Raw genomic sequence first — 27840 nt, forward strand, 5'->3', positions numbered from 1 at the left:
GCCTCTACCACCTCCACTAGCAAGATGTTCCGGCCACCCACCCACCCTCTGCTGAAAATCTTTCTCCGCACATATCCCCTAAACTTTTCTTTGAACCGTGCCCCTTTGTAATTGAGTCTTCCATCCTGGAAAAGCTTGTTACTATTCACCCTGTCGATATCTCTCGGAATTTTGTAGACTTCAATCAGGTCTCTCCTCAGTCTCAGTCTTTTCAACAAAAACAATCCAAGTTTATTCAACCTCTGCTCATAGATAACACCCTCCAGACCAGGCAACTTTCTGGTTAACCTTCTTTGCATTCTCTCCAAAGCATCTACGTCCTTCTAGCAGTGTGGTGACCAAAACTACATGCAATATTCCAATTGTGGCCGAACTAAAGTTTTAAACAACTGTAACATGACTTGCCAACTCTTGTACTCAATGTCCCAGCTGAGAAAGGCAAGCATGCTGTATGCCTTCTTGACCACTTTATCCCACCTGCATTGCCACTTTCATGGAACTATGTACCTGAATGCCCAGATCCCTCTGTTTGTCAATGCTCCTAAGGGTTCTACCATTTACTGCATAATTCACACCTGAATTTGATCCTCCAAAATGCATCACCTCGCATTTGTCTCGATTGAATTCCATCTGCCATTTCTCTGCCCAACTCTCCAATCTATCTATATTCTGCTGTAATTACGTGCATGAAAAAAAACTTACTTCTGTTGGTATTCCTTTATCAGTTTCTTAGCCTTGTTATATTTCTTCTCCAAAACATCATACTGAGACTGGGTCTCTTTCAAGTGCTCATTTACCATTTTGCAAAGATTTTGGGCTTCCAACCAGTATCTTTCCACCTTTTGCATTTTCTCCTTATTCTCTTCAACACTTTGTTGAAGCTGCTTCTTTGTAGTATCCCATTTAATCTTCTCTGCTTCTGCAACTTTCAGCTGTTATAAATGGAGAACATCCAAGTATTAGAACAATTATATATATCTGTAGTTTTCAAAAAAGTAGCATTTACTTTGAATAAACTGAATAAAACAATTCTACATACCCTTTCTGTCACTTCACTGATTACTGCTGCACTTATGGTGTTCTTAGTTTGAAGCTGAAGGTAAACATACAAATTGAAAACACTATTAGACCGATGCGATAAAATCTGCATAGGTAAATTGAAGTTGATGTCCAGGTATGGAGCAATGACGTATACCATATGAAAACGTTTTTCACGTTGCCTTTGCTTCTTTTGTCAATTACTTTAAATCTGTACCCTCATGTTCTTGAGTCTTTCACAAGTGGGTACACTTTCTCCCTATCCACTCTGTCCAGACACCTGATGATTTTGAAGACCTCTATCAAATCTCCTCTCAACTTGTATGAACTTCTCCAATCTAGCTTTGTAACTGAAGTTCCTCATTCCTCAATCATGTCTTGTGAATCTTTTTTGCACTCTCTCCAACGCATTTACATTTTTGCTAAGGCGCAGCTCCAAGAACTGGATGCAATATTCCAGCTGATGCCGATCTAGCATCCTGTACAACAGAACCTCCTTGCGCTTGTGCTCTATGCCCGTATTAATAAAGCCTAGGATACTGTATCAACCTGTCCTGCCACCTTCAGTGACATATGCACATATACACCAAGTCCCTCTACTCCTCTGCCTCTTTCAGAGTTTAATCCTTTATTTTTTTATTGTCTCGCCATGTTCTTTCTACCAAAATCAATCAGTTCCCATTTCTCCACATTCAACTGCTGCTTGTTTGCACATTCCATAAACTTGTGTATGTCCCACTGAGATTCTGCACTATCCTCCTCACAGATCAGTTTCCAGGTTTTGTATCATCCATAAATTTTGAAATTGTGTCCTCTGCACCAAGATCTAGGTAATTAATATATATCATAAAGAAAAAGGATGCCAAAATTGACCCCAGGGGATCTCCACTACAAACTTTGCTGCAGCCCAAATAACATCCAATAGCCACTATTCTCAATTTCCTGTCACTCAGCCAATTTTTCATCAACGTTGCTACTTTCCCATTTACTCAATGAGTCCTTTAACTAAAATGCAATGGCTTTCAATAATTTATCATAGTGTTGTTACTAAAGGTACATTTTGACTTCCGGGTGCGGCTATGCAGAGCTAGGTCGCATATTCGGTAGCTCCCGCTTGGAACGGACTTTTGGGCTCTTTTACAGGGCCCCCACGGCATTTGTTTGACATTTCCCGGTGTGGGAAGAAGACTGCAGCATTCCCCTGACAGTGTCCCCCAGGAATATTATGTCTTTTGGCTACCAGACCCGGCAGAAACAGTAAAAGATTTGGCTTGTGCTGCAGGAATAGACAAAGGCCTCTTCCAGCATGCAGGCGGGGGAAGGGCAAGCTTAAAGCTGCAATCTGACTTGACTCTATCAAAGGTGAATTCTAGCAGCAGAGGGAACAACTGTGAAAAGATCTACCAAGGCCATTGAAGAAGCAGGGACGAGGCTTCCGGTGGCGGCCATGGGTCTCCCTCCAACTTCTATGAAACGGACCAGAAGTGTAACGGCCAAAGGAGCGACACTGGAGCAATGGGAGAAGCGAGTGAAAGAAAACAAAATGGCGGCGGCCAGGGACAAAGGGGAGCTGCAGGAGTTCATCAAGCGCTGCTTCGAGGAGCAGCACGAGGAGATGCGCAAGGAGATGTTGGCGCCTATGCTTTCGGCAATTGAAGGACTCGGGATCACCCAGAAGGCCCACGAAGCTAAGATCCAGGAGGTACAGAAAAGAGTCAGTCAGAAAGAGGACGAGCTTGTGGGCCTGGCGGTGAGAGTGGAGCAGAACGAGGCGATACACAAGAGGTGGGCGGGAAGACTCGAAGACCTGGAGAACAGGTCGAGGAGAAAGAATCTGCAAATCCTGGGTCTCCCTGAGGGAGTGGAGGGGGCTGATGCTGGGGCATACGCGAGCACGGCGCTCGAGGCGATGATGGGCACAAAGGCCCCTTCGAGGCCGCTGGAGTTGGACGGGGCACATTGGGTGCTGGCGAAGAAGCCCCAGGCAAATGAGCCGCCAAGGGCGATGGTGGTGAGGTTCCACCGGTTCACGGACAGAGAGTGGGTCCTGAGATGGGCCAAGAAGGAGCGGAGCAGTAAGTGGGACAATGCAGAGATTCGAATATACCCGGACTGGAGCACGGAGGTTGCAAAGCGGAGAGCGGGTTTCAACCGGGCCAAAGCGGCGTTGCACCGTAAAGAAGTGAAATTCGGAATGCTGCAGCCAGCGCGACTGTGGGTCACATACAAGGGCCAACACTATTACTTTGAAGCGCCTGAAGAGGCGTGGACCTTTGTACAAGCCGAAAAGCTGGACTCTAACTGAGGGTTTGTGAGGGTGGGGGGGATGTTTTGGGGTTTGATGTGTGATGGTTGCTGTATATAGGGGGTCAATCACGCGCAGGAAATGTTACATGGGCTGGGGGAGAGAGACACGGCCGCGACAGGAGCTGCGCCAGAGGGGGCGGAGCGGGCTTTGGAAAGCGTGGGGTGTTTTCCCGCGCGCGGGAAGGGGAACGAAGGAATGCATATGGATTGGGAGACTCCCACGCGGGGAGGTCAATGGGACGGCGGGGGAAGCCGGGGTCAGCAGGCGTCAGCTGACTTACGGGAGTGACATGGGGGGAGCAAAAAAGCTAGACAGGGGTCTAGCGGGGGGGAGGGAAGGGGAAAGGGTTGCTGCTGCCGAAACGGAATGGGACACAGAAGAGGTGGTCGGGACGGGGGTCCCCCCCTCTGGGGGGCTGGAGGGTGAGGGAGGCGTGGACACGGGACTGGCCCAGAAAAGGAGATGGCTAGTCGGCGGGGCGTGGGGGGGGTGAGAGCCCCTCCAATCCAGCTGATAACGTGGAATGTGAGGGGCCTGAATGGGCCGGTGGAGAGGGCTTGAGTGTTCGCGCACTTAAAGGGACTGAAGGCGGACGTGGCCATGCTCCAAGAGACACACCTGAAGGTGGCGGACCAGGTCAGGCTAAGAAAGGGATGGGTAGGACAGGTATTCCACTCGGGACTGGATGCGAAGAATAGAGGGGTGGCAATATTGGTGGGCAAGCGGGTGTCATTTGAGGCCAAGACTATTGTAGTGGACAATGGAGGGCGATATGTAATGGTGAGCCGTAGGCTGCAAGGGACGTGGGTGGTGTTGGCAAACGTACACGCCCCGAACTGGGATGATGCAGGATTCATGAAGCGCATGTTGGGGCGCATTCCGGACCTGGAGATAGGAGGTCTGATAATGGGAGGGGACTTCAATACAGTGTTGGATCCAGCACTGGACCGCTCCAAATCAAGGACTGGAAAGAGGCCGGCGGCGGCCAAGGTACTTAGGGGGTTTATGGATCAGATGGGGGGAGTGGACCCATGGCGGTTTGCAAGGCCGCAGGCCAGGGAATTTTCTTTCTTCTCCCATGTACACAAAGCCTATTCCCGGATAGATTTCTTTGTTCTGGGTAGGGCGCTCATCCCGAGGGTGGAGGGGACGGAGTATTCGGCTATAGCCGTTTCGGACCATGCCCCGCACTGGGTGGAACTGGAGCTGGGAGAGGAGAGGGACCAACGCCCGTTGTGGCGGCTGGATGTGGGACTGCTGGCGGACGAAGTGGTGTGTGGGAAGGTGAGGGGGTGTATCGAAAGGTACTTGGAGGCCAACGACAACGGGGAGGTGCGGGTGGGGGTGGTATGGGAGGCGTTGAAGGCGGTGATCAGGGGAGAGCTAATTTCCATTCGGATTCATAGTTAGAAGACAGAGGGTATGGAAAGGGAGAGGTCAGTGAGGGAGATTTTGAGAGTGGACAGGAGATACGCAGAGGCCCCGGAGGAAAGATTACTTGGGGAAAGACGACGGCTCCAGACGGAGTTTGACCTGTTGACCACAGGGAAGGCGGAGGCACAGTGGAGGAAAGCGCAGGGGGCGACCTACGAGTATGGGGAAAGGCTAGTCGGATGCTGGCACACCAGCTCCGTAAGAGGATGGCAGCGAGGGAAATAGGGGGAGTTAAAGATGGAAGGGGAGCCACGGTTCGGAGTGCGACGAAAATAAACGAGGTATTCAAGGCCTTTTATGAAGAGCTGTACAGATCCCAGCCCCCAGCGGGGCAAGAGGGGATGAGACGATTCCTAGATCAGCTGAGATTCCCGAGGGTGGAGGAGCAAGAGGTGGCTGGTTTGGGGGCACCAATTGGGTTGGAGGAGCTGAGCAAGGGTTTGGGGAGCATGCAGGCGGGGAAGGCCCCGGGACCGGACGGATTCCCGGTGGAGTTCTACAGGGAGTACGCAGGCCTGTTAGCCCCGCTACTGGTGAGGACCTTGAATGAGGCGACAATTTCTTTGATCCTAAAGCGGGACAAGGACCCACTGCAATGTGGATCGTACAGGCCGATCTCGCTCCTCAATGTGGATGCAAAGTTGCTGGCAAAAGTGCTGGCCACGAGGATCGAGGACTGTGTCCCGGAGGTAATCCACGAGGACCAGACGGGATTTGTAAAGGGCAGGCAACTAAACACCAATGTGCGGCGGCTCTTAAACATGATAATGATGCCATCGGAGGAGGGAGAGGCGGAGATAGTGGCAGCTATGGACGCGGAGAAGGCATTTAACCGAGTAGAGTGGGAGTACCTCTGGGAGGTGCTGCGTAGGTTTGGGTTCGGGGTAGGGTTTATCAATTGGGTTAAGCTCCTTTACAGAGCCCCGATAGCGAGTGTAGTGACGAACCGGCGGAGGTCGGAGTACTTTCGACTGTACCGAGGGACGAGGCAGGGGTGCCCCCTGTCCCCCGTTGTTCGCATTGGCGATCGAACCATTGGCCATGTCATTGAGGGAGTCTAATAAATGGAGGGGGGTGGTCCGAGGGGGAGAAGAGCATCGGGTGTCACTATATGCGTATGACCTGTTGCTGTACGTGGCGGATCCAACGGAGGGGATGGTGGAGGTCATGCAGACTCTAAGGGAGTTTGGGGAGTTTTCGGGCTATAAGCTCAATGTAGGGAAGAGTGAGCTCTTTGTATTACAGGCGGGGGACCAAGAAAGAGGGATAGGGGACCTACCGCTGAGGGGGGGGGGATGGGGGGTTGTGGGCGAATAAGACCCCGAGAGTAAGGAGAGGGTTCCTGGAACGCAGTAGGGACCAAGGAGGGTTGGCGCTGCCAAACCTGGGGAGCTACTACTGGGCAGCAAATGTGGCGATGATCTGCAAGTGGGTTATGGAGGGAGAGGGGGCGGCATGGAAGAGGATGGAGATGGCGTCCTGTAAAGGAACGAGCCTGGGGGCGTTGGTGACGGCACCGCTGCCTCTCTCGCCGACAAAGTATACCACAAACCCGGTGGTGGCGGCAACGCTAAGGATCTGGGGCCAGTGGAGACGGCACCGGGGTGCAATGGGAGCATCGGTGTGGTCCCCGATCAGGGGTAACCACCGGTTTGTCCCGGGGAAGATGGACGGGGGTTCCAGAGCTGGCATCGGGCGGGGATTGGAAGAATGGGGGACCTGTTCATCGACGGAACGTTTGCGAGCCTAGGGGCACTGGAGGAGAAGTTAAGAGTTACCCCCAGGAAATGCCTTTAGATATATGCAGGTGAGGGCTTTTGTGAGGCGACAGGTGAGGGAATTCCCATTGCTCCCGGCACAAGAAGTTCAAGATAGGGTGATCTCGGGTGTATGGGTCGGGGAGGGCAAGGTGTTGGAAATACACCAGGAGTTGAAAGAAGAGGGGGAAGCGCTGGTAGAAGAGTTGAAGGGTAAATGGGAGGGGGAGCTGGGGGAGGAGATCGAGGAAGGTCTGTGGGCTGATGCCCTAGGTAGGGTTAATTCCTCCTCCTCGTGTGCCAGGCTCAGCCTGATACAATTTAAGGTGGTCCACAGAGCGCACTTGACGGGGGCGAGGTTGAGTAGGTTCTTTGGGGTAGAGGACAGATGTGGAAGGTGCTCAGGGAGCCCGGCGAACCATGTCCATATGTTTTGGTCATGCCCGGCACTGGAGGGGTTCTGGAGAGGAGTGGCGGGAGCAATATCTCAGGTGGTGAAAGTCCGGGTCAAGCCAAGCTGGGGGCTAGCAATATTTGGAGTAGTGGACGAACCGGGAGTGCAGGAGGCGAAAGAAGCCGGCATTCTGGCCTTTGCGTCCCTAGTAGCCCGGCGAAGGATCCTGCTAATGTGGAAGGAGGCGAAGCCCCCCAGCCTGGAGAAATGATATGGCTGGGTTCATAAAGTTGGAGAGGATTAAGTTCGCCTTGAGAGGGTCTGCGCAGGGGTTCTACAGACGGTGGCAACCGTTCCTAGACTATCTCGCAGAGCGTTAGAGGAAGGTCGGTCAGCAGCAGCAGCAACCTTGAGGGGGGGGGGGAACTGCCTGGGAGGGTGGATGAGCAAGAGATAACATGAAGGGTTGGGGAAAGTGGCATGTACGGGTGAGGGCCAGTGTACAAAGCTGTGTAAATATATCATTTTGCCATGTATATATCTTGCTTTGCGCGATTTCTCGTTTTTTTTTTTTAGTTACGAGGTGGGGGGGGGTTATTGTTTGTAAGGGAGAAAAATTGTGTTAAAAAACTTTAATATATATTTTTTTAAAACTAAAGGTACATTTTATTTTTAAATCCAACAGATGAAATATAAAGTTTCAATAAACCTGTTTTCTAAAACAGAGTGCATTTACGAAGTTGGTGTCAATCCAGCAATGTTTCTTTTTAAAGTATAAACACAAATCTATCTTCTTCCTATTAAAGCAGGTGAATTAGTGCAATGAGATGCCCTAGTTAATGAAACGGAAGGTTTCTTGCTTTCCAACTCTTTTTTTAAAAACTCATGGTTTGTTGTAAATTCTGTTGTACACAATGGGCTAAATTTTGCATTCAGTGGTGTAATGGCAGCACTCGCCACTGATCAGCTGATCTAGGAATCGTCTCATCCCCACTGATCTCTGGAATGGATTTCACTGTTTCCAATGTAAAGTTGAATCTGGTGCAATGACAAGAAAGCCTCCAAGATACCCTCATGCAAGGTAATCAGTTAATCACTTTGAAACATTCTTAGACAATACATCAGGAAATAAATGATTATTCTTCATTTTTTATACATTTTTCAGACAGAAAAATAGAGTATAGACATTAGAAAATTGAAATATTAAAAATAAAACTTTGGAAGTTTTACTGTATTAAGCTATGGAATTGTCATAATGGGAACGGACATTCCACAAATAAAAAAAATAGCTTTCCAGGGTCAGAGAGGTTGCTCAGCAATAGTTATAGAGTCATAGATATTTACGGCATGGAAACAGGCCGTTCAGCCCAGCTTGTCCATGCGACCCAGTTTCTATCACTAAGTTAGTCCCACTTACCCGCATTTGGCCCATATCCCTCTATACCCACCCTGCCCATGTAACTGTCTAACTGTTTTTTTTTAAAGGAAAAAATTGTACCCGCCTCTACCACTGCCTCTGGCAGCTCCAGATGCTCACCACCGTTTGTGTGAAAAGAGTTCCCCTCTGGTCCCTTTTGTATCTCTCCCCTCTCACCTTTAACCTATGCCCTCTAGTTCTCGACTCCTCTCCCTTTGGGAAAAGATGTTGATCTACCTTATCTACACTCATTATTTTATAGACATCTACAAGTTCACCCCTAAGCCTCCTACGCTCCAGGGGAAATGTCCCAGTCTATCCAGCCTCTCCTTATAACTCAAGACCATCGAGTCCTGTTAGCAGCTGTGTAAATCTCTTCTGCACTCTTTCTAGTTTAACAATATCCTTCCTATAATAGGGTGACCAGAACTGAACACAATATTCCATGTGTGGTCTTACCAATGTCTTGTACAGCTTCAACAACTTCCCGTATTCAATAGTTTGACCAATAAAACCTAGAATGCTGAATGCCTTCTTCACCACCCTGTCCACCTGCGACTCCACCTTCAAGGAGCTATGAACCTGTACCCCTAGATCTCTTTGTTCTGTAACTCTCTCCAACTCCCTACCATTAACGAAGTAGGTCCTGCCCTGATTTGATCTACCAAAATGTATCATCTTGCATTTATCCAAATTAAACCCCATCTGCCATTCATTGGCCCACTGGCCCAATTGGTCAAGTCCTGTTGCAATCTTATGTAACCTTCTGCACTATCCACTATGCAACCAATCTTGGTGTCATCTGCAAACTTACTAACCATGCCTCCTACATTCTCATCCAAATCATTAATATTTATAACAAATAACTGGACCCAACTGATCCCTGAGGCCAAGCCAATTTTATATCCAATTGGCTACCTCACCTTTAGTTATCATAGAATTTACAGTGCAGAAGGAGGCCATTCGGCCCATCGAGTCTGCACTGGCTCTTGGAAAGAGTACCCCACCTCCACCCTATCCCCATAACCCAGTAACCCCATCCAATACGAAGGGCAATTTTGGACACTCAGGGCAATTTATCACGGCCAATCCACCTAACCTGCACATCTTTGGACTGTGGGAGGAAACCGGAGCACCCGGAGGAAACTCACGCACACACGGGGAGGATGTGCAGACTCCGCACAGACAGTGACCCAAGCCGGAATCGAACCTGGGACCCTGGAGCTGTGAAGCAATTGTGCTATCCACTAAGCTACCGTGCTGCCCTATGACTTAGTACATTGTTAAAAACCCAATCACACCTCATAAAGGGCAACTATTTGGGCATATTACAGCAGAAAAGTAGTAGTTCTGGTCAGTTCAACAAGTTCTAAAGGTTAGCTATTTGCAGAGTGTTCGACGATGCACCATGTGGAAGAGAAGAGGAATCACTGACAGTAGCATCTGGATTTCCAAGTTTAACGAGCACAACTGCTTGGCACAACAGATAAGCTGAATGCTGGCAAACACTGACAGTTATCATCATTACAACTGCAAAATCCTGGCCAAAATGTCATTTGAAACATTATAGTGAAAAACCAAACATAAGAGATCACGATATAACGCAACTCTTGAAACATGGGATTTTAAAACTATTTAAATTTTTGTGAGAAATATGGAAAAATACCTCATGCAGTTTAGAAGTGCTTTTTATATTCTAGGTATCATTATGATTGTATCTCCTCCACCTCCTATAATAACCTATGATTGGTTAGGACAACCCAAACCAGTATTTTTATTCCAGTGTCGGAATGTCCAGAAATAAAAATACACTCCGAGGGAAAAAGTTTATATTCTAACATCTGAAACAGTGTTAGCTACATAAAAAATAGTTAATGCTGTAGTGCACATTTAATCATAACAAGAACTTAATTAGAATGCTAAACCACCAATTACAGAAAATTCCAGAAATAGAGAAATTAACTAGAGTCCAACTACTCCAGTTTGAAAACCTACAACCAATCGGGAGAAATTGAAAGGAAACCACTGAGAATAAAAGAACTTCGAAACAAAACTTTAAAAAAAAAAAATGTTTTTTTAATAAAGTTACCCAAATACAAAGAAGAAACTAGAAATAAGTAGAAGTGAAGAAGGATGTACATATATAACAGTTCAAAAATTGTTCAGCCAAAGCACTCTTTAGCAAGTTGCTAGGCTCCACAAAGAAATAAGTACAATGCGAGAAGCCCCCAAAACAATTCAGAACTTTCTGCAGTGTCTACAAACACACAGAAATTGTTTAAAGCTAGCAGAATGTCTGTCAAGACTTTCTTCAGCTTTACTAAAAAGCAGCTGAGCAGCCTTATAAGCATCACTGGAAAAGTTGCCTCCTGACGTGTATGCATCCATAGTTTGTGGACTAAAGCAACAAATGGCAATACAACTTGGAGAGGGTGCAAAAACAGCACTGGAAAGCCTGAGTCATCTGACCCTAGTTAGCACATACAAGTTTCAGATGAGGCTTCTAGCCACGTGGATTAGGCCTGCGCAAAAATTAGGACAGATGGGAAATCAGCAATAAGTTAGTTATTCTATTCCATATGCTATTTCATGCTGCTACCACCCTGTGGTAGCAAACGGTAAATCAGAGTTGGTTCATGCACAGGAGGTTCTCTACAGTAAGTGAAATATTATTACTGGTGAGAGGCTGTAATAACAATTTTAAATAGGCAATTCAAGAAATGCACGCAAATGTAATTTTAATATAATTTATCTGATTAAAATTGCTGCTTTTTGGTACTCTTATGTTTAAATATAACAATGTTTAATGACATTGCAAACTGTAAGTCCGTGAATATGGTCACTCTCTTACCTGCCTCCGTTTTGCAGTTCTTTATCTTATCTCTCCACTTTGACTTCTGTCTATTTCTCTCCCTTAACTTGGTCTATTTGTTTCTCTTTGATTTATTATTCTTTCCTTTCAGATGGGAGATGGTGGGTGCCATGGCAGGTAAAGAAGCCACCAATGGCTGTTAACTGCATTTGGAGTGAAGATTGCAAGGAAAGCATGACCCACAGCAGCTCTTTTTACATCATCTCCCCCAGACAGCTGCATTTCCTCTCACTCCCCATTGTGCCCTCATCTCCTTCCAACCTATCCCCAATCATACCATGACCCCTACCTCACCCTCTGAACTACCATTTAATTTCTGCTGTAATTCACCTCACTTTTAAACTCATTTCTCTCCAGTTCCCACTTTCTACCTCAACCAAATTGCCCAATCCCGTTTTGTTTCCTTAAAGCAGTTTGTTTGCTTTCAAAATTTAATTGTTTTTCTCCAAAAATGAAATTGAATTGAGAAACTCTGCCTTTCTAACTTTCACATTATTTCATGTGCATTATAAAAATTAGAGTCTGGGGTGTAAGCCATTGGCTATTTTAACTTAGCAGAACATAGTTTCAATTGTTTTTTTTTTTAAAATAGAAGTAGCATTACAAAGACCTACTTTCTCCCCATAACCTTGTCTGTCAGTCTCTATATGTATATTCCAGCTTTCTCTTATGTTTTCTAAAATTTAAGCACACAAACTAAGTACATTTTTGATTTTCAAAATAACACTCCACATAAACTTTATCTCAGGAAAGTTTTGTGATTTTTCCTTTCAGTTTTTCTTCAAATAATTTTGCAATACTTGAGCAGAAACTACTGGAAGCTGAGGGGAAAACATGCCTCAGTACAACTGATACAGTTATACAGAAACATCTTGGGAACTTGGGTATGGTTCACTCACTCAAACTACACAACTGAAATTCAATTCTCAGTTGTAGGTAAAAATATAATCTTCAAGCCTATGTTTTTGGGAGAAGCGGAGACCTTAAAGTAAAAACTTTTAAAAAGCTGCTAAAGGACACAAAGAATAATTCAATGTATGAATTAATCATGGTTTTGTGAAGTAGGCATTACAGATAGATATATTACATCTCCTCAAAAAAAACAAATCAAAATGCCCATAATGCATCATGTTGATGAATCATCAAGCATAGGCAGCATAATGATGCAGAAGATCTGATCCCTAATGTTTCAGAGTAAGGAAAATGTGAGATACAAGCCTAAATGCAGTACGTTTACCTCTTTCAGTTTAAGAGCAAGTGGTGAATCCATGTCAGATGGTAAATCTGGATACTCATTTTTAAGTGTCCCTCCATCTTCAACTTCATTTGCAGTGTTTCTTTCATCTTCAGGAAACTCTTCAGACTTAAAAAAAAATCAAAGTGATAAAAAGATAAGATGCCAAGAAACTTCACCTGGCCACTACTGACTAGGTAAGTGGTCATGTGAAGTGTTGCCTTTTCGATAAAAGTACTCTTTGTTTATCTTCCTTAAATATTTAACAGCAATAAGTGTACATGTTTTAGTTTTCTGCCTTCTATTACTTTTAATAACAGTATTTGGTTAGCATGAACATTGATCCAAGTAATCATACTTAGCTTCCAAGAAAACACAGTTAACTGTTTGCAAGGGAGCTTCATCTTGGCAAAATTCTTCAAAACAAATTTACATTGCGGTTTAAGTTCATACTGATAGCTCTGGTTAAATAACGTTAAATGAACAGCAACAAGGAGATTCAAACTCAGTGTCACATACACACCAATGAGGAGATGAATCATCTTACCTGCTCATTATCACTTGTACTGTAGAGAGTACATTGCTGCTCCAAGAGTGCTTCCTGGCATCTTTCCTGTTCTAATGTTTCACTGATAAGCCGAGCAACTTCACTCTGTTGTCCAGGTTTTTCTCGACCAATTCGGAATCTATATAAACATTTTCACAGCTCATTGCTTATACCTTTGATTTTTCACAGATTTGCTTTTCTCCTCCATGATGCATTGCATATCTGTAATTCTCTTTAGATGGGAGAGTGATTCCAGAGGAGTTGGGAATTGCGAATGTTACAGCCTTGTCCAAAAAAGGGTGTACAGGTAAACCTAGCAACTACAAGCCATCAGTTTAACCTCGGTGGTGGAGAAGCTTTAAGAAACAATCAGTCAGTTGGACAAGTGTGCATTAATCAAAGAAAGCCAGCATGGATTTTTAAAGGCAAATCATGATTACTTTCTAAAAATAAATTCTGAGTACCCAATTATTTTTTTCCCAATTAAGGGACAATTTAGCATGGCCAATCCACCTAACTTGCACATGGGTGTGGGGGTGAAATCCACGCAGACAGAGGGTGAATGCGCAAGCTCCATACAGACAGGGCCGGAATCAGACCCGGGTGCTCAGCACCACAGGCAATAGTGCTAACCACTGCGCCACCGTCCTGCTTCGCAAATCATGTTTAATTGACAATTCTTATGTTGAGGTAACAGAGAAGGTTCTAGAGAGCAATGTGGTTGATATGCTGCCTTTGGATTTCTAAAAGGTGTTTGATAAAGTGCCACATAACAGTCTTGTCAGCAAAGTTGAAGTTCACAAAGTAGAAGAGACAGTGGCAGCATGGATACGAAGGTGGCTGAGTGACAGGAAAAAGAGAGTAGTGGTAAACGGTTACTTCTCGGACTGGAGGAAGGTATATGTGAGATGCCCAAATGGTCAGTAATAGGAACATTATTTTTCTTGATGTATATTGATGACTCAGTCTTGGCTACATTGCACCATTGCGAACTCTGCAGATGATAAAATACTTGCAAATACAGGACGATGGTGATAAAGACTTCAAGAGGACATACACAGGCTAGTGGGATAGACTGACACATGACAGATAAAATTTAATAAGAAGTGCAAAATAATTACTTATTAATAATAGCAATCTTTATAAGTGTCACAAGTAGGTTTATATTAACACTGCAATGGAGTTAATGAAAATATTTTTAATAGAAAGAATGAAGAGAGGCAAAAGAAGCTAATGGATACAATTCTGAAAGGGATGCAGGAACAGAGAAACTGAGGGTAATACGTCCATAAATCATTGAAGATGGCAGTACAAGCTTAGAAAGCGGTTTTAGAGCACATGGAGTCCTGAGAATTATAAATAGAAGCTTAGAGTACAAAAGTAAGGATGAACACTGGTTCGGTTTCAATTCATGTATTGTCCAATTTTGGGCACCTCACTTTTGGAAGAATGTGAAAGTTTTAAAGAGGGTACAGAAAAGATTTATGAGAATGTTCCAGGGTTGAGGGACTTCAGCTGTATGGAGAGACTGGAGAATCATAGAATCCCTACAGTGCAGAAGGGGGCCATTCAGCCCATCGATTCTGCACCGACCCTCCAAAAGAGCACCATACCTGGGTCCAGTACCCCACCCTAGCCCCGTGACCCCACCTCACCTTGAGACATGAAGTGGCAATTTAGCATGGTCAATCCACCGAACCCGCATGATTTGGACTGTGGGAGGAAACCGCAGCACCCGGAGGAAACTCACGCAGACAGAGAGAACGTACAAACTCCACACAGGCAGTCGCCCAAGGTCGGAATTGAACCTGGGTTCTTGGCGCCGTGAGACACCAGTGCTAACCACTGTGCCATCGTGCTGCCCCAGAATCTGGGGTTGTTCTCCGAAGAGGAGGTTGAGGGGAAGATTTGATGGAGGCACTCAAATTAATGAGGGATCTAAACAGAGTAGGTACAGGGAAACTGACTTCAACTGATTGACAAAAGAGTGGAAGGTGATGGGAGGAAAAACTTATTTCTGCAGCAAATAGTACTTTCTGGAATGCAGTGCCCAAAATGTTGGTAGAAAAATACTCAATCGTGGCTTTCAAAGGGAAACTGGATACAGGCCCGAAGGGAAAACAAAATTGCAGAGCAATGGAAGAGGTGCTTGCTAAATTGGATGTTGCAGAGAACTGGCACTGAGACAATGAGCCTCATGGCCCTCTTCTTTCATAGAATTTACAGTGCAGAAGGAGGCCATTCGGCCCATCGAATCTGCACTGGCTCTTGGAAAGAGCACCCTACCCAAGGTCCACACCTCCACCCTATCCCCATAACCCAGTAACCCCACCCAACACCAAGGGAAATTTTGGACACTAAGGGCAATTTATCATGGCCAATCCACCTAACCTGCACATCTTTGGACTGTGGGAGGAAACCGGAGCACCCGGAGGAAACCCACGCACACACGGGGAGGGTGTGCAGATTCTGCACAGACAGTGACCCAAGCCGGAATCGAACCTGGGACCCTGGAGCTGTGAAGCAATTGTGCTATCCACAATGCTACCGTGCTGCCCATTCTATACAAGATCAAACACAATATTTAACCACTCTATAGCACAGCACATTAGGATGTAGGGTGTAAGGGAGGAGTAGCACATCTCAGACAGGATCACTCAACTCTAAAGAGTGGCTTACCCGGTCTTGGTACTCAGCTTCATCCGGCTCTCTGCAGTGCCAAGCATTTGTTCGCATACAACAGCTCTCCCTCACTATAATCAAATTCATGTGCAAGTCACATTCAACATCTTTCTATTATCTGTCTTTCATCAGCTATCTGTCACAAATCCTGTGGACATGGGTGAGAAACATACCAAGTGTGGAATCGCTGGGTGCTGTAGCTGCAAACCTGTACACAGGTGGCTCAGGCCACTGCTTTAGAAGGCCCATGCCCCATCTCTTTATTTTCAGAGAATCATGAGGTAATTTGGAAACTACTGAAGGAAGAATATCACCTCTATAGGGTTTACCTCCCATATATCATCACTATCAAAGCATGATGCGTACCGAAACATCTGCCCAACCATCCGATGCAAGATCAGAGAGATACAAGACACTTGGCTGAATCGGAAGCAGACAAACCTCAGTCACATGCAGATTACAAAGGTTACAAAGAGGCTCTACGATGCTCTGAAGTCTGTCCATGGGCTCCAGTCTACCGGTTCATCACTAGGTTTCCATGCTGATGAGTCAATTGGGCTCAAAACAAATCCCAAATTCTAGAAAGATGGGCAGACCACATGAACCACATCCTCAAATGGCCTTCGCCCATCAAAAACAAAAGCCAGAAAAGGCTGCCACAGGTGCCATTCACTGCTCTTGATGATGCCCCCACCACACCCCCAGCTTTTAGTAATGACTAATGTAATCAAACACCTGTCTCGTGGCAAAGCTCCAGAAGCTGATGCAATCCTAGCTAAGGTATACAAGGCTGAAGGTCAATGTCTGGTCACGGTGATCACTGAACTATTTCAGTCTGTGAAGGAGCAATTCGCCATTCTTCAAGAATACAAAGATGCCCCTATTGTCTACCTATAAATGGAAAGGAACTCGCCAATCTTGCAACATTTATAGAGTAAGTTACTCCTCTCCATGGCAAAACCTTTGCCAAAATCCTTCTAAACTGCTTAGTGCAACATCTCGACCTGGGTCTGCTACCAGAGTTAGTGGGTTTCACAAAAGGTTGGACCTGACCACGGCCTTCGGTATAACCAAAGAGCACAGGAGGAAGATAGAGAACCTAGTGGCATGGTGTAACGACAACAAACTCTCCCTCAATGTCAGCAAAACTAAGGAGCTGGTCATAGACTACAGGAAGTAACTATCATACACACCTCTGTCTGTATCAATAGTGCCGACGTAGAGATGGTTGACAGCTTCAAATTCCTAGGTGTGCACATCACCAACAATCTGTCCTGCTCCATGTTGACACTACCACCAAGAAAGCACAATAGTGCCTGTACTTCCTCAGGAAGCTAAGGAAATTCAGCATGTCCACATTGATTCTTACTAATCTTTACAGATGCACCATAGAAACCATCCTATCAGGCTGCATCACAGCCTAGTGTGGCAACTGCTCAGCCCAAGACCGCAAGATACTACAGAGAGTCATGAACACAGCCCAGTCCATCACGTGAACCTGCCTCCGATCCATTAACATTGTCTACACCTCCAGCTGTCTTGGGAAAGCGGGCAGCATATTCAAAGACCCCTCCCACCCAGATTATTCTCTCATCCAAAATCTTCCATCAGGCAGGAGATACATAAATCTGAAAATACGCACCAACAGATTTTAAAGCGACTTCTTCCCTGTTGTTACCAGGCTCATGAATGACCCTGTTATGGACTGAACTGATCTCTCCATGTATCTTCTCTACTGAGTAGTACTCCACCCCATATGCTTCACCTGATGTTTGTGTCTATGTATTTACATTGTGTATCTATCATGGGTCCCATGATTTTTCATGCTTGGAATGATCTGTCTGGACTGTATGCAGAACAATACTTCTCATTATACCTTGGTACATGTGACAATAAACCCAAATCCAAACCAAAGAGCCTTTGGAAAGAAATAGGGAAATTCAGCTGCTCTGAGAAGGTCATCTCAATAGTTTGACAGCTCCGTAGCGACATGCTTCCCTGTGTCCTGGATGATGGTGAGTCTGCTGACCATTCACAGGCACTCACAGAGTAAAACATGATTGAGTGTTATCCCTAACCTTCTTCAGCATGTTTTTCTCTACCATGCTTTCCATGGTGATCCTGGCATCAAAAACAGATATTACATAGAGGGAAGCTACTCAATCTGATAAACTCCAGGCCAAGACCAAGGTATCCATGCACAGACTTCACAATTTCCTGCTTGTCGATGGCTGTTGTTAGGATTCCGGTGAGAACCCAACTATTTGTAATTTGTAAAATTGTGAGGAAATGTGACTGCATCACAGGAGTGATAACACTGGCCCACAGATAGATTTTATGTTAAAACAAACTTTAATTTAAGCACAGAATTAACCACATTAACGTAGAAATAGCTTTACAATTAACAGCTTCTGTATGCCAATTAAGCAAACCAGTATAGTCCAAATACCACTCATCAATAAAGTTAACAACCGGGTTTCGACTTTCTTTGTGCAGAATCTTTGGAGAGAACACCTTTCAGGACAAAAACATAGTCCATCACGCGAAACCGCCTCCCATCCACTGATTCTGTCTACTCCTCCCGCTGCCTTGAGAAAGCGGGCAGCATTATCTTGCAGTGTTAATATAAGCCTACTTGTGACAATGAAGATTTAAAAAAAAAAAGACCCATCCCACCTGGGTTATTCTCCCTTTAAGCCTCTTCCATCGGGCAGGAGATACAAAAGTCTGTAAACACGCACTAACAGGTTCAAAAACAGCTTCTTCCCCGCTGATACCAGACTCCTGAATGACCCTCTTATGGACTGAACTGATCTCTTCACACATCTTCTCCAAGGAGTACTACACCCCAAATGTGTCACCCGATGCCTGTATCTATGTATTTACATTGTGTATTTATGCATATTGCATTTTTTTTTCATGTATAGAATGATGTGTCTGGACTATATGCAGAACACTCGGTACACATGACAAATAGAATAAAATAAAATTGAAACACCACTGTTCAGATTAAAATCTTAGGAAGAACAATAGTTTCAGACAGCCCTGTCTACTCCCCTTAATTACATCATCTGCACCCAAAGCACAAGGCATTCTTCAGTCTCCTCCCTCAAGACGTCCATGACTGTTTAGCCAAGACCAAACACAATACCCCATATAAATTATCTGCACCCCAGTTGTCTTTTAAACATAAACAATATTCCATTGTACACACTTCACCTGCAAAATCAATGATTACCTCAATTTTACAACCACTTAATCACAGCTTTAGCAGACATACTCTATGTATCTTAACCCAGGTTTTAATAACATGACTGCAAAAAATATACAAAATATGACGATTTCTTACATTCGTCACACTTTGCATGAGCTGTCGGTTCAGAATTAGACGTGCAATAGGACATGGACCTGTCCTCCAATGTATATGGCACCTTCGACATTATGAACAAAGCAAAGAAAACTGAAGCAATGTACCAGCCTGCTCCAGGAAAGCTCTCATTCAAACCCAAGGTTTCAGTCGATGACTAGAACCTGTCAGCAGTGGATAAACGCACTTATCTTGAGGCACTCGAATTACCAAAGTAAGCGTAGCCTTTGGCAGACTTCGAACATCAATCTGGAAATGAAGAGGAATATATCTACCCCCCAAACTGAAAATCTTTAGAGCAATAGTCTGCGTTCTGCCCTACACATGGGAGATTAGGACTGTGTACTGGCATCATGCCAAGGAGCTGAACCATTTTCACCTGAGCTGCCTTTAAAGCTTCCGAAGACAAGATGGAAGCACAAAATACCAGGCACTGAAGTGTTCACTCGAGCTGACATGCCAAGCAACACCATATTGCGAAAGTCACAACTGAATTGGGCTGGTCATGTAGCCAGAATGCCTAACACTCGCTTACCAAGCAAATCTTCTTCGACAAGCTCAAGTTTGGGGTGCGTTCTCATAAAAGTCAAAGAAAGTGCTACAAGGACACTCTGAAGGCTGCATTTAGGAATTTGGATACAGACTTTGAGTCACCCAGGATCGTTGCACCTGGCGCAAATAAAGACAGCTGCAGCCTTCTCTGAAAGCAAGCACATATAAGAGGCAGAGAGAAAGTGCATGGGGAGGAAATCCCGAGCCAGCAGCTCGTCCAAGACTCAATCATCTGTGGTACCTATCCTGCAGCAGAACCTTTTGACTGCAGATCAACCTTAACAGTCACCTATGTACCTACTGGAATCCTAACAAATACCCTAAATGGTGTGCATGATCATCTTCACCACAAAGGATGAACAAGACTGTAGTACTTATCGATGTAACTGCATTGCCCAGTGTCTATTTTTGAAAGGAAGTTTAAGTGGTATTGACATGAAATTACAGAGTGACATCCATTCTCCAATTTTATCCAGGCACTTGCATCATTCTAATATATCTATATTAAATCCATAAATAAAAAATGATCAGTGTGCAAATTGTGTCATTGCTAAGATAAAATTATTATAACCACTTACCTAACCATACCTTTAGTGTTCTTCAACACAGTAGCTGCAAAAATTTGTGTGACACCGACCAGACTAACACCATCTACTTCAACTATCTGATCATTTACTTGGATTCTGCAATAAAATAAGAACACATGCCCTTATGTCCTATGACACATTATTTCAATTTGCATGTAAATTCAAGCAACTCTAATGAAATGAAAAATGAAAATGAGTAAGCTACAGACACAGATACAATGCTAGTATGATTCTCCAAAATGAGGCAGATTTGCTCAAGTATTTTAAGGTCGTCAAACAGTATAAAAAGGAGGCAATTTTCACTTCAGTGATCTCTTTTAAGAACTTAAGTGCGATTTTCGACACAAAGGTTACATTGCTGCACTGAAATGCATCACACTCCAATCGGCGTTACAAGAAGAAAATGATGAAATGTTCAGGAATGATGAAAATATCTAAAACAAAGATGGAAGGTAGTACAGGACATCTGTAGCATGGAAATTAAAGTTGATACACTGAAGGGATCACATTTTAATGGCAGTTACAATTAAGAAGCATCAATGAAAGATAATGGAATGCACGATCGCAAGACAATACAGCAAAAACAGTTCACAGTTAGAATTATTTTTCAACAGATTATAAAAATTTGAATCCCATTCTTAGCTTCAACTGAACTTCAGTTGGAATGAGAAAAATATACATGACAACAATAGGTTTGTACCAGTTGAATGAGGCTGGAATTAATTTAATAATTGCTGCAATGCTTTTTGCTATTCTAAATATCAACATCTTGAAAGTAAGTTACCTCTTTTTCAAGTTTATACAGGGATAAACAAATTTACAACCTCATCTTGGAAAAATACACAAATTTAAGATAAGCAAGATCAAAGTTTATGAACAAACTAGAAAGCAGGACTAAGCAGGTCAGTCAAAAGGTATAACATAATTGCTATAAAAATTGAATGTTTGCATCAATTATAAAAATGTACAAAATTCTTAATTTCTTAATATTGTTTCATTAATGTTGTAGCATCTATGGTCTTTATGTTCTTATAAATTAAAATGCAGAAACCACAAGTAAGAGTGAGATAAATTAATTGGTTAACATCTTACCTTTTGTCCCTATAGGCTGCTCCACCTTCAGTGATAGTCTTCACAAAAATTCCCAGCTTTTCAAGTCCTTGATCTGCTCCAACGCCCATTCCAATAATGCTAATTCCAAGACCACCTTCACCTAATAATCAGGTAATTTTATAAAAAACATTCATTTGTTGTAAATCAATGCTAACACACATCTATTTAGCCTCCTTAAAATAGTAAAATGTGCTTCAAAAAAGGTGGGTGACAAGAAGAAATCAGGATACATTGGGGAAAGTGTTAGATTATCGTGCTTAAGCCAATATCAAAGAAATAAGAGTACAGGTACAAGAGTAGGTTATTTAGATTCTCAAGCCTGTCCCACCATTCAATGAGATTATGGCTGATCTGGGACCTAATTCCACATATCCACCTTTGCCCCATATTCCACAGATTTTTGTTCAGGTATTATCAATCTTAGTTACAAAATTAACAAGTAACCTAGCATCAATTGTTACTTACAGAAGAATGTTCCAAGTCTTTACTACCCTTTGCATGAAGGAATGTATCCTAACTTCAGTCCTCAAGAGCCTGGCTCCAATTTTTAGAAAATGGCCTTGGTCTTAGACTTCCCTAAATATACTTTCCTTCTCCCAGTCTACCTTTTCGGTTCCTCTCCATATCTTCAAAACTTAGGTAAAATCATTCCTTATCCTTCTAAACTCCAGGGAATACAACCCTAGTTTGATTAAACCCGCCTCATAGATTAACTTCTGAGGTCCAAGTAACATCGAGTAAATCTATGCTGCACTTCCTTCAAGTGAAGTACATCCTGCCCACGGTGTGATTTGCAAAACAGCGCTTGGTATCTCCAGGTAAGGAGTAAACAGAGCTTTGTATAGCTAAAGCATGAGTTCTACTCCTTTGTATTCTAATCCCCTAAAACATAAGAGCCAGCAATCCAATAGTCTTTGAGAATATTTCCTGTACCTATTCATGACATTTTAATGACCTGTGCACCTGAACATCAAGACTCTTTGGACTTCCACTGTTTCCATATTTTCATTCTTTACAAAGGATTCTATTCCAACAAGTTCACAAGAATGTTGCCAGGGCTAGAAAAGTGTAGCTACGAGAAGAGATTAGACAGGTTGGGGTTATTTTCCTTTGAACGAAGAAGGCTGAAGAGTGACTGAATTGAGGTGTACAAAATTACAAGGGGAAGATATAGGGTAGACAGAACCAAATTGTTTCCCTTGGATAGAATTCTCGAACCAGGGGACATATATTTAAGGTAAGAGGCAAAAGGAGCAGAGGGGACATGAGGAAGAACATTTTTGCCAAGAGGATAGTGGATGTCTGGAAATCGTTGCCAGAGTTGGTGGTGGAGGAAGAGACCCTAAACTCTTTTAAAAAGCACCTGGACCTGCACTTTAAGTGCTCGAAACTACAGGGCTATGGACTGGGTGCAGGAAGGTGGGATTAGAAAGGGCACCAGAGTGTCCTTGGGCTGGCATGGACAAGATGGGACGAATTACCTCCTTCTGTGCTGTAACTTTTCTCTGATTTTATGATTACCCCTACTCTTGGTCTCCGGCTGCTTAGCCAATTTCCTAAACGGGACAATAATTTGCCTCCAATTCCATGAGCTTCAATTTGAATGAACAATTTCTTATGAGGGACTTGGAAAACAATATAAATAACAGTCATAGACATTTCCTTGTCCACTACTTTAGTCACCTCTCCAAAAATTTACAACAGATTCCTCAGGCATGACCTACAATTTACAAATCCATGGTTGCCCTTTCTGATCAACTGGAAAATTTCAAAGTGTTCAGACACCCTATCCTTAATAAGAGACTCCAGTAACTCCAGTAATTTCCTGATAACACATGTTAGGCTATCCAATCTGTAAGTCCCTGGTTTCCCTCTATTATTTTTCTTAAATAGCAGAATACCACGCAGAATTTTCCAATCTAAAGAAACAGTTCCTGAAACAAGCGAACGATGGAAGATTGTAGTTAGGACACCTGCAATGTTCTCACCTACGTCTTTTAAAACCCTGGATATAAAGCATCAGGTTCCTAGGGAGTTGTTGCTCCTTAGGGTCATTAATTTCTCTATTATTGTTATCCTGCTTACGTTAATTTTATTGAGCGCCCGATTCAATAATAGTTTCCTTAGGATGCTCTGCATACTGACCTCTTCCCCTGTATTGCTCTTGTCGGATGGCCTGATTTCTATTACAAGAACACGCGTAGCTAAAGCTATAAACAATTTATTAACATTAACTTTGGGTCAAATATATACACAACAGATGAATAACAGTATGAACATGCACAAGCAACCTCTCTCTCAGCTCCTTAGTCAGTCTGAGGTCACCCGACTCTAACATTCACTTATATACTAATGAGACTCTTAGTGGTCAGTCGGTGAATTACAACACAACTGCTACATCTCCTTTCCTTTGAAGGAATAAATTAATACATCATCAGCATATTTACATGTGATATCATAAAACTGAGTCTAACAGTATTAATCTTTTTCTTTAAAATTTTTAAAACTTGTTTAACAAATATATGTATATATATATATATATACACACACACACACCAAACATAGTGGGGGCGATTCTCCCAAATGCAGCCCAAGTGTTCGCGCCGCCATGAATGCCGTCGTGTGTCACGACGGCGCGAACCGGGTCCGGCCTATTCTGTCCCCCACAGGGGGCCAGCACAGCGCTGGAGCAGTTCACGCCGCTCCAGCCTCCCTTCCCGGCGCCAAATGGGTGCCACGCCAACCCGCGCATGCACGGGGGACTTCTGCGTGCCGGCCCCGACACAACGTGGCGTCGGTCTTCAGGTGCCGGCTGCACAGGAAAGTAGGCCCGGGGGGGGGGGGGGGGGCACCGATTGGTGGGCCCCAATCGCGGGCCAGACCCCACCTCCCACAACTCCTTCCCCTCACCCCACAACTACATCTGTCACAGTTTACCCTCTGATGTTAGTTTCTTTGCAGTTTGGCCTTTCACATTATTTGTTTTCTCAGGGGACTGACATTAGCACTCTTTCCCGTTGCTTTCTGTGGCTATTAGTATCCATTTCCCTGGGTTTCTGTGGCTATGATTCATCTTTCATTCTCACTCCACAGTATAAATATTTCCCACTTTCTAGAGTGAGACAGCGCGCGCGCGAGACAGGGCGCAAAGAGCGCGCGCGCGAGACAGGGCGCAAAGAGCGCGCGCGCGAGGCAGGGCGCAAAGAGCGCGCGCGCGAGACAGGGCGCAAAGAGCGCGCGCGAGACAGGGCGCAAAGAGCGCGCGCGAGACAGGGCGCAAAGAGCGCGCGCGAGACAGGGCGCAAAGAGCGCGCGCGAGACAGGGCGCAAAGAGCGCGCGCGAGACAGGGCGCAAAGAGCGCGCGCGAGACAGGGCGCAAAGAGCGCGCGCGAGACAGGGCGCAAAGAGCGCGCGCGAGACAGGGCGCAAAGAGCGCGCGTGAGACAGGGCGCAAAGAGCGCGCGCGAGAGACAGGGCGCAAAGAGCGCGCGCGAGAGACAGGGCGCAAAGAGCGCGCGCGAGAGACAGGGGGCAAAGAGCGCGCGCGCGAGACAGGGCGCAAAGAGCGCGCGCGCGAGACAGGGCGCAAAGAGCGCGCGCGCGAGACAGGGCGCAAAGAGCGCGCGCGCGAGACAGGGCGCAAAGAGCGCGCGCGCGAGACAGGGCGCAAAGAGCGCGCGCGCGAGACAGGGCGCAAAGAGCGCGCGCGCGAGACAGGGCGCAAAGAGCGCGCGCGCGAGACAGGGCGCAAAGAGCGCGCGCGCGAGACAGGGCGCAAAGAGCGCGCGCGCGAGACAGGGCGCAAAGAGCGCGCGCGAGACAGGGCGCAAAGAGCGCGCGCGAGACAGGGCGCAAAGAGCGCGCGCGCGAGACAGGGCGCAAAGAGCGCGCGCGCGAGACAGGGCGCAAAGAGCGCGCGCGCGAGACAGGGCGCAAAGAGCGCGCGCGCGAGACAGGGCGCAAAGAGCGCGCGCGAGACAGGGCGCAAAGAGCGCGCGCGAGACAGGGCGCAAAGAGCGCGCGCGCGAGACAGGGCGCAAAGAGCGCGCGCGCGAGACAGGGCGCAAAGAGCGCGCGCGCGAGACAGGGCGCAAAGAGCGCGCGCGCGAGACAGGGCGCAAAGAGCGCGCGCGCGAGACAGGGCGCAAAGAGCGCGCGCGCGAGACAGGGCGCAAAGAGCGCGCGCGCGAGACAGGGCGCAAAGAGCGCGCGCGCGAGACAGGGCGCAAAGAGCGCGCGCGCGAGACAGGGCGCAAAGAGCGCGCGCGCGAGACAGGGCGCAAAGAGCGCGCGCGCGAGACAGGGCGCAAAGAGCGCGCGCGCGAGACAGGGCGCAAAGAGCGCGCGCGCGAGACAGGGCGCAAAGAGCGCGCGCGCGAGACAGGGCGCAAAGAGCGCGCGCGCGAGACAGGGCGCAAAGAGCGCGCGCGCGAGACAGGGCGCAAAGAGCGCGCGCGAGACAGGGCGCAAAGAGCGCGCGCGCGAGACAGGGCGCAAAGAGCGCGCGCGCGAGACAGGGCGCAAAGAGCGCGCGCGCGAGACAGGGCGCAAAGAGCGCGCGCGCGAGACAGGGCGCAAAGAGCGCGCGCGCGCGAGACAGGGCGCAAAGAGCGCGCGCGCGAGACAGGGCGCAAAGAGCGCGCGCGCGAGACAGGGCGCAAAGAGCGCGCGCGCGAGACAGGGCGCAAAGAGCGCGCGCGCGAGACAGGGCGCAAAGAGCGCGCGCGCGAGACAGGGCGCAAAGAGCGCGCGCGCGAGACAGGGCGCAAAGAGCGCGCGCGCGAGACAGGGCGCAAAGAGCGCGCGCGCGAGACAGGGCGCAAAGAGCGCGCGCGCGAGACAGGGCGCAAAGAGCGCGCGCGCGAGACAGGGCGCAAAGAGCGCGCGCGCGAGACAGGGCGCAAAGAGCGCGCGCGCGAGACAGGGCGCAAAGAGCGCGCGCGCGAGACAGGGCGCAAAGAGCGCGCGCGCGAGACAGGGCGCAAAGAGCGCGCGCGCGAGACAGGGCGCAAAGAGCGCGCGCGAGACAGGGCGCAAAGAGCGCGCGCGCGAGACAGGGCGCAAAGAGCGCGCGCGCGAGACAGGGCGCAAAGAGCGCGCGCGCGAGACAGGGCGCAAAGAGCGCGCGCGCGAGACAGGGCGCAAAGAGCGCGCGCGCGAGACAGGGCGCAAAGAGCGCGCGCGCGAGACAGGGCGCAAAGAGCGCGCGCGCGAGACAGGGCGCAAAGAGCGCGCGCGAGACAGGGCGCAAAGAGCGCGCGCCCGCGACAGGGCGCAAAGAGCGCGCGCCGAGAACAGGGCGCAAAGAGCGCGCGCGAGACAGGGCGCAAAGAGCGCGCGCGAGACAGGGCGCAAAGAGCGCGCGCGAGACAGGGCGCAAAGAGCGCGCGCGAGACAGGGCGCAAAGAGCGCGCGCGAGACAGGGCGCAAAGCGCGCGCGCGAGACAGGGCGCAAAGAGCGCGCGCGAGACAGGGCGCAAAGAGCGCGCGCGAGACAGGGCGCAAAGAGCGCGCGCGAGACAGGGCGCAAAGAGCGCGCGCGAGACAGGGCGCAAAGAGCGCGCGCGAGACAGGGCGCAAAGAGCGCGCGCGAGACAGGGCGCAAAGAGCGCGCGAGAGACAGGGCGCAAAGAGCGCGCGCGAGAGAGACAGGGCGCAAAGAGCGCGCGCGAGACAGGGCGCAAAGAGAGCGCGCGAGACAGGGCGCAAAGAGAGCGCGCGAGACAGGGCGCAAAGAGAGCGCGCGAGACAGGGCGCAAAGAGAGCGCGCGAGACAGGGCGCAAAGAGAGCGCGCGAGACAGGGCGCAAAGAGAGCGCGCGAGACAGGGCGCAAAGAGCGGGCGCGAGACAGGGCGCAAAGAGCGGGCGCGAGACAGGGCGCAAAGAGCGGGCGCGAGACAGGGCGCAAAGAGCGGGCGCGAGACAGGGCGCAAAGAGCGGGCGCGAGACAGGGCGCAAAGAGCGGGCGCGAGACAGGGCGCAAAGAGCGGGCGCGAGACAGGGCGCAAAGAGCGGGCGCGAGACAGGGCGCAAAGAGCGGGCGCGAGACAGGGCGCAAAGAGCGGGCGCGAGACAGGGCGCAAAGAGCGGGCGCGAGACAGGGCGCAAAGAGCGGGCGCGAGACAGGGCGCAAAGAGCGGGGCAAAGAGCGGGCGCGAGACAGGGCGCAAAGAGCGGGCGCGAGACAGGGCGCAAAGAGCGGGCGCGAGACAGGGCGCAAAGAGCGGGCGCGAGACAGGGCGCAAAGAGCGGGCGCGAGACAGGGCGCAAAGAGCGGGCGCGAGACAGGGCGCAAAGAGCGGGCGCGAGACAGGGCGCAAAGAGCGGGCGCGAGACAGGGCGCAAAGAGCGGGCGCGAGACAGGGCGCAAAGAGCGCGCGCGAGACAGGGCGCAAAGAGCGCGCGCGAGACAGGGCGCAAAGAGCGCGCGCGAGACAGGGCGCAAAGAGCGCGCGCGAGACAGGGCGCAAAGAGCGCGCGCGAGACAGGGCGCAAAGAGCGGGCGCGAGACAGGGCGCAAAGAGCGGGCGCGAGAC

General features: G+C 47.7%; 1 protein-coding gene across 2 annotated transcripts in view; it reads right to left on the reverse strand.

Moving 5' to 3' along the window:
- The window catches only part of LOC140391485 (neurabin-1-like), a 179037-nt gene that overhangs the window by 55573 nt on the left and 95624 nt on the right, over positions 1-27840 (reverse strand). For both annotated transcript variants that reach the window (XM_072476014.1, XM_072476006.1), the window contains exons 4-9: positions 21282-21402; positions 20181-20285; positions 13002-13140; positions 12458-12583; positions 1040-1093; positions 703-932 (exon numbers count right to left, since the gene is read on the reverse strand). In XM_072476014.1, the coding sequence (XP_072332115.1) occupies positions 703-932; positions 1040-1093; positions 12458-12583; positions 13002-13140; positions 20181-20285; positions 21282-21402 (775 nt within the window). The remainder of the gene's footprint in view (positions 1-702; positions 933-1039; positions 1094-12457; positions 12584-13001; positions 13141-20180; positions 20286-21281; positions 21403-27840) is intronic.

The sequence above is a fragment of the Scyliorhinus torazame genome, chromosome 2, assembly GCF_047496885.1.
Source record: "Scyliorhinus torazame isolate Kashiwa2021f chromosome 2, sScyTor2.1, whole genome shotgun sequence".
Lineage (NCBI taxonomy): Eukaryota > Metazoa > Chordata > Chondrichthyes > Carcharhiniformes > Scyliorhinidae > Scyliorhinus > Scyliorhinus torazame.